This window comes from Dendrobates tinctorius, unplaced genomic scaffold (assembly GCF_039654945.1).
Source record: "Dendrobates tinctorius isolate UK_male_01 unplaced genomic scaffold, ASM3965494v1 ptg000043l, whole genome shotgun sequence".
Lineage (NCBI taxonomy): Eukaryota > Metazoa > Chordata > Amphibia > Anura > Dendrobatidae > Dendrobates > Dendrobates tinctorius.
The window spans coordinates 5,234,248-5,247,101 of NW_027361711.1; the positions used below are offsets into that span (position 1 = coordinate 5,234,248).

A 12,854-nucleotide genomic window follows, 5' to 3' on the forward strand; every position below is an offset into this window, starting at 1 on the left:
AGGTCTGTAGCTTGCAGGGGCGGCAAGGGTTGTCTAACCTCGGACTTTGTTGACACTGCAAAGGATGAGCCAACTCACATTATCTGCCAAATTTGCAAAAAAAAAGCTGAGTAGACGGAAAAATTGCAATAATTTGACTCCTACATGCATGAACCTTCACATGCACAATCAACATGCTTTTACTCTGGCAATCCTACTGTGATAAAATGCAGACCAGTGGACCTCAACAACCATCAGCCGCCGCATCACCCGCATCTGCTGCTTCTCCTCCTCCTCTGTTACCATGCCAAGTATTGTCATGCACGTCTCTGCCCACAGAATCTCCGTTTCTTTACCCGCTCAAGACAGGCTGAGTGAGAGCCCACCATCTGGTGTAACGGACGCGGACGTGCCTGCTATTTTTACCGATCTCCGAGAATGAGCACACCACAGCTTTATCAATCCACTGTAATATCTCCGCCTGCACCTCACTCATGGTCTCAGCAGTTTATCTGGATCACCGCACTCCACCCTCTCTCAGCACTGCAATCAGCCTTCGGTCCCACAGTTGTGGTCACGTAAAAGATTGCGTCCTCCTACATATGACAAAGCTAAAAGGTTGAACTCTACCTTGTCCAATCTGTTAGCTACGGAAATGCTACTTTTCCACCTGGTAGATACAGAAGGTTTCTGAAAGCTGATGACCGTTATAGTTCCTAAGTACCAGTTGCCCAGTCATCATTACTTGTCTAAGAAAATGGTGCTTGCGCTACACCAGCATGTCAAAGACAACATCACCCGTTCCTTGACAAAATCTATGTCTGCCAGGGTGCATTTCAGCTATATTATGAATGAGCACGCATACAGAACTAAAGTGTAGAAGTCTCGCAATCATATTGGTGGAAATGCACTCAGCACTTAAACGTAGAAGACAACCATTATACGGTAGTGGCATTAACAGGAAAAGGTCAACATATGTATCTTTTTGGGCTGAAAGTCCTGCACAAGTCCAGCACAGCAGCCCAACAAAGACAGGTCTAGAGGAGATGGTGATGTCAGGATTCGTTACAGGCCACAGCAGATCGAGAGGCAAATAGTTCCACACTAGAAGTCCAGACAGTAGTTAAGCACAGACAGCATCAGGGAGATGCTCAGAGGACTCTAGGCAGCATAATGTGAAGAGACAAAGCACCGAGTAATGAGCAGCAGCAGGGAGTCCACCAGTAGAGAGTCAGAAGCTCAGGAGCCAACAGCAACAAAATACTCAGGCAAAGAGGAACACATGGCCCGGACTTAAATAATCGGAACAAACAGGAAGTTCCATGACAAGGTGAGATACAAGATTCCATCTTGTATAAGGGCGAGCAGGCACAAAGGAAAGTCCGGAATCCTTACATATTTCTACTCTGGAGAAATGAATGCCACTTTGATGGTGTATGCCACTAATTGTTGGAAATGTGAACACACTCCTGGTTGGGTCTGCATTTGCTGGGTTGGCTGTAGTAGAAGAAATGTCACTCCCCATTATACTGTTTCTACTCTGATGAAATTGATGCCACTTTGATAGTGTCTGCCCCTAATTATTTTAAATCTGAAGACTCCTGATTGGGTTTCCATCTGCTGAGTTGGCTGTAGTGGAAGATGTGTCAGTCCCTACTATACTATTTCTACTCTGGTGAAATTGATTCCACTATGTTGGTGTCTGCCGCTAATTTTTTGAAATGTGGAGAGTCCTGATTGGGTCTCTCCTTCTGCTGGGTTCACTGTAGTGGAAGAGATATTGCTCCCCATTATACTATTTCTACTCTGATGAAATTGATGCCACTTTGGTGGTGTCTGCCACTAATTTTTGGAAATGTGGAGACTGCTGATTGGGTCTCTCTATCTGCTAGGTTGGCTGTAGTGGAACAGATGTCGCTCCCTTTTATACTATTTCTACTCTGAAGAAATTAGTGCCACTTTGATGGTGTCTGCCCCTAACTATTTTAAATTAGAAGACTCTTGATTGTGTCTTCATCTGCTGGGTTGGCTGTAGGGGAAAACTTTTTGGTCCCTATTATACTATTTCTACTCTGGTTAAATTGATTCCACCTTGTTGATGTCTGCCACTATTTTTTGAAAATGAGTTGTCTCCTGGTTGTGTCTCCTTCATGTGTGTTTTGTATAGCAGTAGGACTCCGAGACTGGCAAGCCACCACTGCATTTGAGTCAACTACACGTGTTACTATCCTTACATTATTCTGACAGTAGTAGTCTACAAAACTGATATTTGTGCCCCCTGAGTGTGGCAGAGCATCATAGCAGGTTGATCTGTTGCATGTGGTATCAGGGGTGTAACTATAACTGATTGGGCCCCATAGCAAACTTTTAAACGGGGCCCCCTCAAAGACACACCCCCTCAAAGACACACCCCTCCAGGAACTACATTTCCCAGAAGTCCATGCGGCAGGCAGCTCTGCAGAGAGCTAATAGACAGCGAGGGCTCAGGGAAGGGGCGGGACTAAACTAGTCTGAAGCAATACACTCTGTGACTGGCTGCAGGCAGGGCGGCGGGCCCAATATGAGCTTTGCTCCGCACAGCAGGCACAGAAATGCAGCGTAGGCTGCGAAATCATAGTGTACATTTTTTTCCGCCGGGGCCCCGGATCCCCTACACCAGTGGTCCCCAACCTTTTTTGCACCAGGGACCGGCTTCAAGCAAGACCATTCTTCAATGGCCCGGCAGGGCGGGGATGGAGGTGTGACAGGGGCGGGGCTTTGGTCATAAGGGGGCAGGGCTATGGACGCGGTTGTAGTTTAGCAGTGCATACTTATCATTTAATTATAACATTTATAATGTGCCTCAACTCACCATAGGTTTTGAATGAGTGGGAGCACCTGGCTTGTTTGTTTCTCTGTTTCAGTGGGAGCACTGGGCTACTTCTACTGATGACCGTCACTGCTAATGATGATTGGAACCTACAAGGAAATGGAGCATTGAGCATTTAAGAAATATTGTACTGGAGTACTGTACATGCTGATTATTTTCTAATCATCAGAAAATGTATGTGTGGTTCCCCCCGTCCTGTCCAGCTCTGTGTGGCTTCCCCTGTTGTATGCATGGCTCCCCTGTCCCATCCTTGTATACATGGCTCTGCTCCCACTCTCCCATCCTTTATACATGACTCTGCTCCCATCCTGTATACATGGCTCCGCTCCCACCCTCCAATCCTGTATACATGGCTCAGCTCCCATCCTCCCATCCTGTGTACATGGCTCTGCTCCCACCCTCCCATCCTGTATACATGGCTCTGCTCCCACTCTCCCATCCTGTCTACATGGCTCTGCTCCCACTCTCCCATCCTGTCTACATGGCTCTGCTCCCACTCTCCCATCCTGTCTACATGGCTCTGCTCCCACTCTCCCATCCTGTCTACATGGCTCTGCTCCCACTCTCCCATCCTGTCTACATGGCTCTGTTCCCACTCTCCCATCCTGTCTACATGGCTCTGCTCCCACTCTCCCATCCTGTATGCATGGCTCTGCTCCCACTCTCCCATCCTGTATGCATGGCTCTGCTCCCACTCTCCCATCCTGTATGCATGGCTCTGCTCCCACTCTCCCATGCTGTATACATGGCTCTGCTCTCACCCTCCCATCCTGTATGCATGGCTCCCCTGTCCCATCCTGTATGCATGGCCCGGCTCCCACCCTCCCTCCCTTGTATATATGGCTCTGCTTCCACTCTCCCTCCCTTGTATATATGGCTCTGCTCCCACTGTCCCTCCCTTGCATTGTATATATGGCTCTGCTCCCACTCTCCCTCCCTTGTATATATGGCTCTGCTCCCACTCTCCCTCCCTTGTATATATGGCTCTGCTCCCACTCTCCCTCCCTTGTATATATAGCTCTGCTCCCACTCTCACTCCCTTGTATATATGGCTCTGCTCCCACTCTCCCTCCCTTGTATATATGGCTCTGCTTCCACTCTTCCTTCCTTGTATATATGGCTCCGCTCCCACTCTCCCTCCCTTGTATATATGGCTCTGCTTCCACTCTCCCGGCCTCCCTTGTATATATGGCTCCGCTCCCACTCTCCGTCCCTTGTATATATGGCTCTGCTCGGCTTCCCCCATCCTCCCCCATCATACTTACCCTCACGTCACTAAACTTCCCTCCGGTCGCTGAACTTCCCTCCCTGCATCTCGTGGCGCTTCAGCTTCTTCCTGTGCGGAGTGGTCACGTGCTACCGCTCATTAAGGTGCATGAATATGGACGCCACGCCTATGGGAGAGGAGTGGCGTCCATATTCATGACCTTAAATGAGCGGTACACTTGACAGCTCAGAGCTGGAATCTGGATGAAGCCGCCATGCCGACAGGCACCGCTATGCAGGGTGAATATCAGCTGCTACACAGCCACCGGCTCCCCTTGTGTCCGCGGACCAGCAAGAGCACTGCAACGGCCCGGTGCTGGGCTGCAGACCGGTGGTTGGGGTAATTAAATTACACTACCAGGTAGCGCCGATCGGAGCCGGGGACCCGGGCGGCGGGCCCCAAAGCAACCGCTTTGGCTGCTAGCCCGGTAGTTACGCCCCTGTGTGGTATCAGGGCTCCCAGCACAGCAGGCCCACACCTATCCCTCACCCATCTCATCTTAATTTGAAGTTCAATTAAAAGCTGTAAATGCTGGGCCATACCCTGATGCCTCATGCATAGCTCATTGCTACTTTGCCATTCTAGAATTTGTACTGTGGGTGATTTGAGGCCACTTTCCTGTTGTCTATCCCTAATTTGATGTGTTTTGTCATTGACGTGGGCGGCTGGGACCTGGTCTGTGGCCCCAGGCGGTCAATGGCTATAGTTTGTGGTGGGGGTAATTAAGGAGATGAGAATAAAGTTTATAGTTACGCCACCTGTGGCAATCTGGTCAGAGGTAACCAGCGCTGCAATGTTGCTTCTCTGGGATGGATGTTGGGTGCAGCTGTGATGTTGTAGCCCTCCACAGGTAGGGCTGTAGTCCCAGGGCAGAATAGATGTAGTTGTTGGTAGAGTTGGTAGATGTGGAGTGAAGGAGTTGTGCAGGAGTAAAATGAAGGACACAGTCGCATGTAGTTCAATGGGCTTTACTCACTGTCTGGTGCACACAGATGCCCACTTCGGTACTGAGTCCTCCAGGTCTGGGATCCAGTAAACTTCCAGGTAGATGAGTACACCCCTCAAACACTCCCTTTCAGTATGTTCCTTTCTAGGCCGTCTCACTGTGCTGATTTCCTCTCCTTTCCAGCACCTTCACAGTCAGTGTCCCAGGCTAGCTACCGCGGATCCTGTCAGAATTCGTCACTCAGGCGGTTCCTTGATCCTATATGGCTGCCTTTCTAGGAAGATAACTGTGGGATACGCTGTGGCCCATACAGCAACCACAGCTGTCAGCTTGCTAGTTAAGTTCGTTGTTTACTATGCTAGGCTAGGGGCTGAGACCCTTCTGCAACCTATTTTCTTCTCCCACCTGATAGCAATCAGCGTGCGACTATAGAAATTCCCTTCTTTCCTCCTGGAAGCTTCTCCTCCCAGCCAATCTATCCGGCAGCTCCTCCTGACAGGAGCTGCTCCAAGTGCATCCTTCCTCCCGCTCTTCCCCTGAGGGGACTCACTCAACTCCTTTCAAATCTCCCACTCTTTCTCTAAGCTCCGCCCACTCGCTGTTCCCATTGGCTGCTCTACATCACTCCACTTTCTAAGCTCCTCCCCATTACCTACCTTTCCCACTAGCTCCCAACACCCTTTCCTAGCCAGTCTGGGATGAGGTCCTCCTCCCGTGGGGTACGCCCAGGTGCCCTGACTAACTAGTGTGTGTGTGTTGAATGCAGTGTTAAGAGTGTGGTGAGGTGCCCCCATCTTACCTGGTTGTGAGATACCACACCTCTGGATGAGATGCAGTACCTCTGTGGCGACTGGACCACATCATCTTTTGGGAACGTTTGACTTCAATGGCTTTCGGCTATGTTCAGTGAATATTTGACTAATAAATTGCCGAATATTGCAAAATCAACAATCGTAATCCGAAGTGAACATTGAAATATTCGCTCATCTCTAATACCAACCTGCAGGCCCGGCCACTGCCTTTATTGATCAATTCTGTACCTGACTTCTTCATTTTCTTTCCACTGACATTCCGACTATCATCTTGGGTGACTTCAACATCCCTACTGATACCCTTCAGTTGACAGCCTCCAAACTGCTGTCTCTTACTTCATCTTTTGGACTCTGCTCCCTATCTCACTTCACAACCTCCCCTCTCCCTCTATCAGACAACCATCTACTCACTTTCTCATTACTGTCCTCCTCACCTGTCACCCATGTCAAGTAACTAGTGCATCCCCACAGAAATCTCACACATCTAGACACCCACACTCTCTCTGACTCTATTCTACCACTGGCGTCTATATCCTCACTCCAGGACACAGACAGTGCCACTGCTTTCTACAATGCCACTCTCGCAGGAGCTATTGACGCGGTCACCCCCTCTCAAGCATGGCAGAGTGCGATGCATAAATAGACAACCCTGGCATAGTAACATCACTAAAAAGCTCTAGCACGTGTCCAGGGTTGCGGAGCGGCCTTTGAAGAAAACATGATGATTGCACTGCATTCAAACAAGCAACACTTGCTTTCAAATCTGCCCTTACCTCTGCTAAACAGGCCTACTTCACAACCTTTGTATGTTCACTATCCTACAACCCCAAACAGTTATTCAACACTTTTAACTCGCTCCTCCACCCACCCCTGAAATTATCCCCATGAAATTAGGAATATAACAACAACTTAGACATTTTAGGTGCTCCCTAAAAACACCTGTTTAGGGCAGCCTATCACATTCTCTAATCAAAGTTTCACGATCCATTTTTGGATCTGTGGCAGATCTGGTTTCTCAGATTAAAACTTTTTTCCTTTCATGCCATCGGGGGTTATTGTCAGTTTTTTCCTGCTGGCCTGCTGGTGTAATTGCATTGCTGCTGGGTTTGCTGATTTGGGTGGTGACCACTCCCACCATCCTTCAAGAGGTCGCCTGATGCATCAACTGACTGTCGGTGTTAGAGTTTTCTACTGTGACAAAAGTGGAGGAAGGAGCAGGCTGGGTGCAGTGGTGCTTCAGCTGAATACTTTGAACTGGTGTCTTTTACTTGCTGTGTGATGCTTTGCAAGAAGCTAAGTGTTGCATTTTTTGTTACGATGTTCCTTTTGGTGTCTGTCTTTCCATTCTTTTTGTTGTATTAGTGCAACCATGGGACCAGTGCTCTCACCTGCCAGTTTCCTACTTAGGGATAAGAGCAGGACAAGTGAAGGATTAGGTATCCTGCTCGGCGACGGGGTGAAAGAACCCATATAGGGATGATGGTGAGAGCAGGGCGCATCCTCATGTGAGTGCAGGAGGTGTCCATTTTCCCATTCCCTATCGACAGGGCCCACCGTTGTTATAGTTTTCCTGGTGTTCCTTTGTGTGTTGTGCCTTTTCGTGACCGACCAACCATTGGGTAGTGTCACACTGGGTCAGTCACTCCATGACACAAAATCCTTTTTATATTCTCTACTTCTCTGAACATAATTTGCCATCAAACTCAACCTTACCCAAAAGGCTCATGCAGCCTATATCTACAACCATTTCCTCAAGATGGTTGTTCCATCATTGTAAATAAGTACCTGTAATTACGTCACCACACCTTATTGTAGAATGTAAGCTCTAAAGAGCAGGGTTATCATTATTTTTGCTTTAATTGTTTGATTATCTTAAATGTAGTAACTTTTGACTGTTTTATATGAACTGCTGACTTGTAAAGCTATGCAGAATGTGTTTGCGAAATATAAATGAAGGGTATTATTATTAGTAGATTGAAGATGGTGAAGTTAAGCTGTTAGCTTTGCCATATGTAGGTGGAAAGAATCTTTTACATGAGTAAAACTGCACAAATGAGGGTTTGCTACTGTGCTGACACAGGGTGGACTAAGCTGCTGAACACAACAAGCTGCTGGACTGTGAAAGAGGTGCAGATGGAGATGTTATGGTGGATTGAGAAAGATGGGATGTGCTTGGTATGTAAGATCAGTCAAAAACAGCAAGCATGTCCAATTCCATATCAGCTGACAGACTCTCTGTCACCTCAACTCTAGAGGGTAAAGAAGTAGAGGTTCTTCGGCCGGAGACAATACTTGCCACGGTGACGGAGGAGGAAGAATCAGAAGATGCAGTTGATGGGGTGAAAGGTGGTTGGCAAGGCCTGCTAGTCTGCACTTTAGTACAGTGACATTCCCAGATTAACGCATGTTGATCGCACAGGTGCCAGTTCATGCATGTATTACTGAAAATAATTAAATGTTTTACTCTACTAGGTCTTTTTTTAAAAAGTTGACAGATTACGTGATTTTTTAGATTTTTGTCGGTCTGAAATAAAGAACCAAAATAGGCAACTGCAGAAATGCGAACACTGCTGTCCACTGCCAGATTTGGGGCTCAGGATGCATTGGTTGTCGTGGTTGCATAACTCTGTGTTTATGAAACCTCCTTGTCTTCCACCTCCTCCTCCACTGCTGAGCTACTCAGTTGCATGCCTTTGGGTTTACACCAAATGTGATCTACTACCTCATCGTCATCCTCTCTGTTCTCCCACTCCTCGTCATGAGAGTTACCCTCCTCCTCTTCCTGCCCTGACAGAACTGTACAGTCCGTGGGCGCCTCAAGTATCTGAATCTCGTGGATCACCTTCACCCAATGGAGTTAACGTGTGTTGACGAGGGGTTGGATTATGCTTGGACCAAACTTTGTCCAGCTATGGATCAAACTGATAAAAAATGTGGCCATTGGTGCAGATGATTTCCTCCTCTTAACTTTGTGAATCTTTGGAATACACGTCCAATGCCTATGGCATACAACGTGTGAAGATCTGCAGACTCAGCTATCTGTGGTTCCCAATATTCAGTTGGGTTGTTGGAGAGTTGTGATGTGAGAGAAAACACAGGTAATTGGGGTGCCACCACTGAGGACTGTACTGTGTGTAATGTTAAGGTGGAGGAAGAGGAGCAAAGGCTACTTGATGCAGTGCTTGCCATCTACTGGGGCACATGTTCTTTCTGGCCCTCATCTACAAAATGTACCACTATATGGCTGCCAAAGTAAGGGAGTGGAGTAGCCCATCCGGTAGCAGAAGTTTTAAAAATGCTGCGTAATTGCTCACTGCAGCAAAACAAACCGACTTCACATCCTTCAAATTATACCTGTCTCACAACCCTAAACAGCTATTCAGTATTTTCAATTCTCTCCTGCGTCCAACAGCTCCTCCCTCTCCCCTCATCACAGCTGCAGACTTTGCCTCACCACTTGTGAACTGGACACAATGTCCCACGTCATTACAAACCTTAACACAGTCTTAATCCCAAGCCTAACCCACCTCTACAACCTGTCACTTACTGGTGTCTTCCCTCCTGATTGAAACATACCTCAATCACACCCATCCTCAAAAAAGCCCACCCTTGTCCCATCCTCTGTGTCTAGTTATTGCCCCATATCATTTCTCCCCTATGCCTCCCAAGTACTGGAACAACACGTCCATTTTGAACTGTCCTCCCACCTCTCCTCTTGCTCTTTCTTTGTCCCCTAATAAGCTGGCTTCTGAGTTCACCATTCCCCTGAAACTGCCATGACTAAAGTCACCAACGACCTACTGCAATTTTGTCCTCCTTCTCCTGGCATCTACCTTTGACACAGTGGACCATTCCCTCGTACTACAGGCTTTCTGATCTGGAAATAGGAGAATAAGGAGTAATCAGATGAATAAGATAAAAAATACAAATTTTATTAGAAAAAGATTTAAAGATTAGAGTAGCAGCGTAAAGTGACGCAATACAAGAATTAACAGAAACAGCAGGGTCGCCATTCAAGAATACAACAGTAATTTCACATGATCTATGTATCCAACAATAAGATGTATAAGGTGCTGATGTGTAGAAAAGTAACCCCTGGTAAGACCCATCCCAGAGAAATCACAGCATGAAGGGAGTTAAACTAAATAGTGAATACAAGTCACATCCTGGAATAGTGCTTACTACAGTTGAGTGGGACCCTGGGCCGGGAGGCAACACGCGTTTTGCATGTTAAAACACTACTTTCTCAAGGGAATGATCTGATCTGCTGACATTACAAACTTGGTCCTTTTTTGATTTCCTCGTCACCAAACAGACAGGATATTCAGTGTCTCCCACTCATACACCACCTCCTCATCTTACCCCCTATGTGTCGGTGTCCCCCAAGGTTCAGCTGTAGGACCGGGCACTATGCTTAGGAGCGCTCCCTCTTAAAGGGACCTAAGGTATTCCCAGCCTATAACTGGGCTACACCTTTTATTTAAGGCTTTTCCTCCAATATGGAGGTGCCTGAGCTACGATGTTAGTTTGCCTTGCATGCTTGCTAGTTGTCAGGTTCCCTAGGTCCACCCGTCTGCTTGTCTACCCTGTATCCATCTGCTCGTACATATCTGTCTTCTGTCCATCAGCAGATCCTGATCGCACCTGTCAGGGCCCATCTGTATAACACCCGGTCTAGCCCGCACATGCCAGTGCTTTTCTGCTCCTCAGCCGGTCCCATCTGCACCCGTGATTCCAGAGTTCCTACACTGCCTGCATTCTTCATCCCTCCTTTGGGCCATAGCAGCTTACCTGCTGTAGGGGGTCAGCTGCCACCTCCTTGTCTCACCTTGGGGGTGCAGTTTTCGCCTGCTGCCTGTTGCCTGTAGCAGTAGGCCTCCTAGACCGTCAGGCCTCATCTTCCTTGGCGTCAACTATCAAATGAACTTTGACGTTCAATTGAAAGCTGTAAATGCTAGCCCAGACCCCGATACTGCATGACTAATTGCTGCCGTGCCATGCTACAATTTGTACTGTGGGTGAATTGAGGCCACTTCCTGGTGTCTCCCCCTAATTTGATGTGTTTTGGCAGTTTTTGGGGCCAGTTGAAGGTGATGTGCATGCAACTACTTGGTGAAAGAATCCCTTTAAAGTGTCACACTCATTTCAGTGAGCTCTTCTTTTATTCCTTTTATAATGTTTGTAAAGGCATGCCACATGTATAGGTGCGTGATTTTATACTCCTCTGATGTGACTGAATGAAAAAGAACAGAATGAAATGATCAGAAGGTGAATTCAAATCCCTTTATCCATATTGTCCAAATCTTGAATATTCAAATATTTTTTGGTTGTATTAGTGACATGTTCACTTAACATAAAATGGGAAGTTTTTAGACTGATAAATATTCTTAATTTATTTTGCAGACAATATGCTATGAAGATGTTCAAGCCATTCTATCTGCAGTATGATCCTTTTACTTGCAGCGTGGAAATCTTAGACTCCTTTCAGAAGGTTAGGACTGCCCTCTGGCAAATAAATGATGACCTTAAGAGTCTATGCTCTGCACTTGACAAGATATGCTAGAATCAAAATCAAATAATGAAGCCCACACGTAATGTTCTTTTGATGGTACTGTAGAAAAAAGTTCCTAAACTGTGGAAAAATTAATGTGTAGAACTATATTGTGAAACGATTTACATTTTTGATAGTGTGTGGCTATAACATTTTATATACCATGGGCATGGCCTAATATAAAAATGCAATACTTTTTTTCAAGATGTTATGCATGTGTTATACTTGCTATATTGGCAAAATAATAATAAAAATAGATTAACAACATCAAACTCTTTATTTCTCGACTATTTTGTCATAAAATAAAAAGCACTTGTTCTCTCTTTTTCCTGATTTCATAATTACTAGATCAACTCAAACATGAAAGAAATCATGGGTTAATTCATACTATTATTTACATTTGATGAAGGGGTTGTCTGCTTTGGACAATGGATTTTTTCCCTTTGAGTTCCCCAACAATAAGTTAAAGGGAACCTGTCAGGTCCACCATACCCTCCAACCCAGCAGCATTCACCTATGTAGTACTAAATTTCCTGCCTAACCAGCCCTGTATAATGTTTTTCAGTGAAAACGAGATTTAACCCCTTCCTGACATGTTCCATATACAGTTAAAACTATAAGTTTACATACACTATATAAAAAGACACATATGCATATTCTCAGTATATGACATGAAATCAGAACCTTTCCCATTTTAGGTCAATGAGTATTACCTTAATTATTAATATTTGTCAAATTGCAGAATAATGAGAGAGATAATGTTTTAAGGCATTTTTATTACTTACTGCAAAGTCAAAAGTTTACATACACTAAACTTACTATGCCTTTAAACAGTTCTGAACTACCCATATGATGATGTGCTGTGTTTTGGAAGCTTCTGTTAGTTCTTTTGGAAGCATCTGTGGATGTATTTTAATGCACACCTGAAACACACTGCTTCTTTGTGTAGCACCATGGCAAAGTGTCAAAAAATCAGCCAAGATATCAGTAAGAGAATTGTGGACTTGTAGAAGTTTGGCTCATCCTTGGGTACAATTTCAAGATACCTGAAGATGCCTCATTCATCTGCACAAACAATGAAATGCAAGTGCAAACAAGATGGGAATGTCCAACCATCATACCACTCAGGAAGGAGATGGATTCTATGTCCCAGAGATGAACATGCTTTGATCCGACATGTGCATATCAACCCAAGGACAAAAGCAAAAGACCATGTGAAGATGATGGCGGAAGCTGGTAAGATTGTGTCAATATCCACAGTGAAACAAGTTCTGCATCAACATGGGCTGAAAGGCCACTCTGACATGAAGAAGCCATTACTCCAAAAAAAACCATAAAAAATGTAGATTAATGTTTGCAAATGCACACAGGAACACAGACCTTAATTTTTGGAGACATGTCCTGTGGTTTGATGAAACTAAAATTGGACT

The 12,854-nt window shown here is 45.8% G+C and overlaps 1 protein-coding gene across 3 annotated transcripts in view; it reads left to right on the forward strand.

Annotated features, from left to right (window-relative positions):
• The window catches only part of LOC141089002 (tyrosine 3-monooxygenase-like), a 152,955-nt gene extending 141,259 nt beyond the window's left edge, over positions 1-11,696 (forward strand). For all 3 annotated transcript variants that reach the window (XM_073575288.1, XM_073575289.1, XM_073575287.1), the window contains one exon: positions 11,277-11,696. In XM_073575288.1, coding sequence (XP_073431389.1) covers positions 11,277-11,436 — 160 coding nt within the window. In that variant the 3' untranslated portion in view covers positions 11,437-11,696. The remainder of the gene's footprint in view (positions 1-11,276) is intronic.
• Positions 11,697-12,854: the final 1,158 nt, after the last annotated feature.